Source organism: Archocentrus centrarchus, chromosome 22 (genome assembly GCF_007364275.1).
Source record: "Archocentrus centrarchus isolate MPI-CPG fArcCen1 chromosome 22, fArcCen1, whole genome shotgun sequence".
NCBI classification, from domain to species: domain Eukaryota; kingdom Metazoa; phylum Chordata; class Actinopteri; order Cichliformes; family Cichlidae; genus Archocentrus; species Archocentrus centrarchus.
This window is the reverse complement of record NC_044367.1, coordinates 24,848,720-24,854,719: the sequence shown is the minus strand read 5'-3', so window position 1 is coordinate 24,854,719 and position 6,000 is coordinate 24,848,720. Positions and strand designations below refer to the sequence as shown.

Here is a 6,000-nt window from a genome sequence, read left to right as displayed (position 1 = left end):
TACAAGCAGCCATTAGACAAAACTTACATGGATCTGATGGTTGGAAGTTTGGAGAGGAAACCAAAGCCAATCTAGGGGAGCCATTTCATTTGCTGTTAAACTCAGTGTACAGAAACTGGCTGCAGTTCAGCAATGGGCCCAGCAGAGGGCGTCCACAAAACAGTCATCACTCCAGAAAATAACAATTTACGCCTGCTTAAAATGGTAGATTGAAATAAAACAACACGTCCTTTAGTTGTTTTTACAGGGAAGCCTATTTTTCCCACAAAACACTAGCACTCGATTAAGGGTCATGCTCCCTCAATGGTGTGCATTTCTGTTGCAAGAAAATTCAAACTTTGTTTTTAAAGTCATAATCAAGAGGGTATCATTTTAACATGGGAGTCTATGGAAATATATTAAAATAAAATCTCTTTCCTTTGCAGCATGAGGAGCACATGTCCAGGGTTTTTGATGAGGTGATGGGGCTGGGAGACTTTGCCGACTCCTCCAGGGGCTCCGTCACGTCCTCCAAGAGCGGCGGTCTGGATGAGCCAAAGGAGGAGGACCAAACTTCAGAACAAGGGGAACAACAACCGATGGAGATGGAGGAGGAAGAGGAGGGAGAGGGGGAGGGGGAGAGGGAGGGGGAGAGGGAGGGGGGGGGAGGAGGGGGAGGAGGAGGACAGCAGCTGCAGCAGGAAAGAAGAAAAGATGGACAAAGAGGAGGCAGACTCATCACTTCCTCGCATTGCCTCACCTTCCCCTGACCAACAGCCCTTGTTTAACTTGGGGACCAGCGAAGGGGGACGGGGAGGAAGCAGTGCGCCAGTATTTGATGATGCTCTGGATGGCCTTCCTTCGTTTGGGCAGGAGGAAGATGATGAAGACTGGCACTTTGCCCTGCCCATGGGCACCCTGGAAGACGTTGATGTGGATAAGGCTGGCAGGAAAAGCAGCCAACAGGAGAACAGCGAAGCTCAACGCGATACCTTTGCTTCTGAGTCAAAGGCAGGAGAGGAAGAAGAGGAGGAGGAAGAGGAAGAGGACCAAGAAGAGCAAGAAGAGCAAGAAGAAAGGGCAGGGAGCACCGGGTCCGCTAACACCTTCCACTCCTCTCAGGACAACAGCAGAGGTAACCATTCAGCTCGTTAAACAGTCTTTGTGTCTAGAGATGACCCTCATGATGCCAGTCAATCAAACTTTATTTGTAAAGCACCTTCCATGCAGTGCTTCACGGACAAGCTGATAATTAGAGCAAAAAGTAGTAAAACAAATAATATACAGTAATGTCAAATAGCATATAAAGACTACACCAAGTGAAATTGAAAACCATTTTTAAAAAGTTAAATAATGTAATAAAGTAAGTTTTGTTATATTTAATATATATTCAAAAGACAGGCACATGGGCACCGGTTTAGCTCACTAATGCAGAGGCTGGGGTTCGAATCTGCACCGAGGCCATTCACAGTGTGTTTTCCCACCTGGCCTTTCACTGTTCTGTGGCAGTAAATGCTAAAAAGCCCCAAAGAAGTTGCATCATAAAGTAGAATAAAATGTACAGAATCAATAAGCTTTTGTTTATTTTTTTGGTGCGACTGTAATTCAAAACTTGTGCATTTACAAACATCTTACAGGCAAAGACATTTCTATTTGGGAATTACACTGATGTGAAAAGATCAGGCAAAAGGAGGCTGTGATTTAATTTTATTTATATTTAAATGCACCACCAGCACAAAGTAAACCATCACAGCGACAGGAAGTCAACATATTTTTGAACATGCTCATACAGATTGGGCAACAAGAAACGGACATTTTTCAGGCAGGGGGAACTGACAAACACAGTTTGTGCATTATGGGAAATGGAGGCTCCGGTCTTTTAAGGGGTAATTGAAACTGAAAGGATATTTCATCCCTTTCTGCTTGAAAGTTGGCAGCTCTGTGGAAGTGCAGTGCTGTCTGGTTACATTATATCACTAGACAATTAAATAAGAATATGAGTGGCAGTATTTGAAAATTATTAGAATCACCAAGTTATTTATTAGCCAGAGAGCACCTCTGCATGATTTACAGGTCAAAATAATGTTTCTTTAGGCTTTGGTATAATTCCCCAATAATGGATAGGTTTTTAGCTCCTGTCTTCTGATTGGCTGCCCTTTGCAAACTTAAGGTTTTCACATGGGTGGGACTTCTGTGCAAGTATAGACAAAGAAGCCAACTTTGATGACCTTAACTAATATGTGACAGACGGGGAGCTGTTGTAGCTGAGAAGAACATGTTCACTGAAGGTCATAAATGCAGAGAAAGCAGCAGAAGTCACAACCAACACAGAAAAGTCTGTTAAGCCTGCAGGTCTGCAACTAACAGGAGTGAAATGCCTGCTATGTCCTGAAAGAGAACAGCATGAATAAAAGCCTTATAAGTGCAGGATTTTCTCCCTTGAGGCTGGTGCTTTCAGTCAAAGAGCCAGATATTTGTGTGAATTTGTTCAGCATCTTACAGATGTACCTCAATATATTTGTTTTTTTCCCTATTTATTTATTATTTTTAATACATTTTTGAGAAAATCTCAAATATTAAAATGGAAACACTTCTGAATTTAGTAGGGCTGTGCAATTAATCTATAAAAACGATTATTATTAAATTATTTTTGTCACGTTATGCTCCGTATACCCTTAGCCCTGATTTATTCTTCCTTGCGGCCCTACAATGTAACCTACGTAAGTGGCCAGCGACGTTGCCAGCACTTGTGCAGATGCATTATGTGTTAATTACTGTTAATTATCAAGCAGGAAATCTATGCCGTACCCTGACCTGCACCTCCAAAGAAATATCAAATTAGTTGTGATAACTGGCATTTAGGAAGTATTAGGGCCACATCGAGGGGAAAAAAATAATAAATTGTGCATTTCAAGAATGAAGTCAAAAGTTTGAGAATAAAGTCGAAATACGATTTTGAGAATAAAGTTGTCAATTCAAGTCAAACAACTGACACGGCTGCTATACCCTATTGCCTTGGGTAGATGAGTTAGTGAAACAACATGATCAGCTGTCTTATTGCATCTCGTAATTCAACATATTCTCTCTGAACTGCACGAAGGTGCAACCATCGATATCTTTGCGTCGTTCCATTGCCAGTTTGTGTGGTTTTTCCTTCTTAGCAGATGCAGCTTTCTGCACCATCTCTTTAATGTCCTCGTACTTATCAAAACATTGTGTTTATGTGCTAAAAGACGAATAATTTCCTTCTGACTAAAACCGATTCTGAAGTATAGCTTCACTAACTCATCTACACAAGACATTCTGGAGAGAGTACAGCAGACGTTGCGTGGCAGTTGTTTGACTTGAAATAACAACTTTAATCTCCACATTATGACTTTTTTTTCTCAAAATGCATAATTTAATTTTTTTCCCCAATGTAGCCCTAATACTCCTTCATAGGAGTATTCACAGGAAATGGGGGAAAGACACAGGGGAAGACAAGCGGGCAAATCGGCGACAGGCCGGGACTTGAACCCGCACCGCAAGGTGGCATAGGCATGTGGTCGCCTGGTCCACCACTGAGCCACCAGGGTGCCCCATTTAGTATTTATCTTCAAGAGATTGTAGAAATGCACTAGATTTCAAAGTATTCATTGTTCCTTAAGTGCAATAAATGCAGTGTTTACAAAGTCAGTGAGTGTTAAATGTTAAATAATCGTGATTTCAATATTGACCAAAATAATCGGGATTATGATTTATTCCATAATCAAGCAGCCCTAGAATTTAGCATCTGTTGGTACTGGATAACCCATTGACAGATGGTCTTAGTGGAAGGATGGCTGTCATCAAGCCATTCTTAAGGAAGGGAAACTGAGAGAAAAGGCTGAGGTGTGCCAAATTACACAATGGCAACAGGTTTGATGGAGAGATAAATCCGCATTTTAAGTTTTTGGCCCAGATCGCTAATACGTATAGAAGTGGTCAGGAGAGGGGGTACAAAAGTGAATGTCTACACCACCTGTAAAACATGGTGGAGGCTCTGTGATGGTTTGGGGCTGCATTTCAGCCAGATCCTTTGTTTGTTTTTTTCGAAGTATTTAATATGTTTACTGTTGTAATTAAAACATAACAACAACAATAATAATACAGTGTTTTCTTTTTTAGATGGAGGCGTCCTGAACCAGACAGAGGAGACCGAAGACAGTCAACAGGGAGAGGTGAGGGTTGGAAAAGACTGTCAGTTACCTGCCTTTTCAACCTGGGTAGTTATGGATACCTTCTGTTATTTCAGACATCAGAGGCAGCTCCAGTGGAGGACAGCAATCCTCCGGTTTCTCCAAGTGTGAATATTAAAGAGGAGCCTATTGATGAAGGTTACGATGCTGCGTTACTGCCTCAAAGCTCCATCAGACAGATCAAAGAGGAGCTCGAGCACCAGGAGGTTGGTATAAGCTGAAGAAGGCAAATGATTCCCCTCCATTGATTTGCAATTTTCCCACTGAGCAGTATGAGAGGATCCAACCAGATAATGACGATGTATTTGGATTCAAGCTGCTGACCGACTAAACTGTTTCATAACAGTACAGAAAGTAGCTGTGTGGGCCTTCCTGTTTAAATGCAGCTCACCTGATCCCATCAGAATCAGCTGATTCTTTTTGCACACCTTTTGACCTTTTAAATATGGTTTACAGCCGTATGAAAGGCAGAATTAAAGAGTCTGATTTCTTATCCTTTTATTGTTGCAGGAGGAGCTGAGGATCAGCTCTGTCTACTCCGTAGGTGGGGGGAACACCTTTGCATCTCCTACCAGTGAGTATGTTTGTTTAGGCAGACATGTAGTGATATTTTGTAATTGCTTTGTTAACACATAAGAACTGCACAGATTCTATGTTCCTCTTTAGTTTATATGAATTAAACTGTGAAAGCAAGAATTTGAATTGTATTATGTTTCTGGTAATAATGCTTCAGGGGCTTTAGTGAATGAAAGAAAATCTCGGGCAGTTGAAATTGCACGTACTCCTCAAACATTGATTTGTTTTAAGCAGAAGTGATAAACTCTTGAGCTGACCAGCATGCACTGACCAACGCACCATAGGATTTCTGTAAACTGAACTGTATCTGTTTTAAGAAATTGCAGCCACACCACTGACTTCTTTGACATGTTAGTTTTGTCAAAATTTAAACAAGTTGAAAAGTTGTGAAACAGTATTGGAGTCATCTGATAGACAGTTGTAGTCAGAGGTTTACATAGACTCATCATGGGCGTGAGTGTTATGGTAATTTTGGAGCCTTTTAATGATTTTCTTTGACGTGTTCTTTTCCCAGGATGGAATGAGTGTACAGCACACGTCTTTAATGACTTACAAAAATAAGAACTGGATGCACAAGTTTGGATTTATATTGGATTTTCTCTAATTGACCAGAAGAAGAAGAAGAAACATCCTTTATTGTCCCACAGAGGGGAAATTTGGGTGTAACAGCAGCCGCAGTAATATATATATATATATATATATATATATATATAATCGCATTTTAATCGCATTTCAATATTTAACATGATAAATATTAATTTAAGTTTGGTTGATGAATAAATCAATATACATAAGCTTAAACTTCAAAATCTTGTTTATTTTCCCACCAGTCTGCTACACAGACCAACGAAGGGTGGAAGTACTCCTGTGATAAGCAAACTCCTGAAATTAAAGTTAAGCATCATAACTGGATAGTTTTATTCAACATTAATGTCTCACTTAATATAGTTGGAAATTAATCATTCTCTCAGCTGTATTCCTTGATGTTGAAATGTGTTACGCTTGTTTTAACAGCTTATTTTGAATTAAAGATTTAAAATTAAACCACAAAAAGGAGAAAAAGTTCGTTCTCCATTTAACCAGCTGTTTTTACACAGCTGTGCTTCGCACTCACGGTTGCTAGGCGACATGAGCTACACAGAGGTGACGGCAGCTGATATGAAGGCTAGCCGCTCACTTCCGGCCTTTGTGGTGTTCGTGGGCTGCGAAAGACGTGGGCCGGGTCCTT

The 6,000-nt window shown here is 40.7% G+C and overlaps 1 protein-coding gene across 4 annotated transcripts in view; it reads left to right on the top strand.

Moving 5' to 3' along the window:
* The first annotated feature begins 673 nt into the window (after window positions 1–673).
* LOC115801396 (zinc finger MYM-type protein 4) overlaps window positions 674–6,000 on the top strand; it is a 29,329-nt gene continuing 24,002 nt past the window's right edge. For all 4 annotated transcript variants that reach the window (XM_030759190.1, XM_030759189.1, XM_030759187.1 and 1 more), the window contains exons 1-4: window positions 674–1,114; window positions 4,126–4,178; window positions 4,253–4,402; window positions 4,707–4,770. In XM_030759190.1, the coding sequence (XP_030615050.1) occupies window positions 694–1,114; window positions 4,126–4,178; window positions 4,253–4,402; window positions 4,707–4,770 (688 nt within the window). In that variant the 5' untranslated portion in view covers window positions 674–693. The remainder of the gene's footprint in view (window positions 1,115–4,125; window positions 4,179–4,252; window positions 4,403–4,706; window positions 4,771–6,000) is intronic.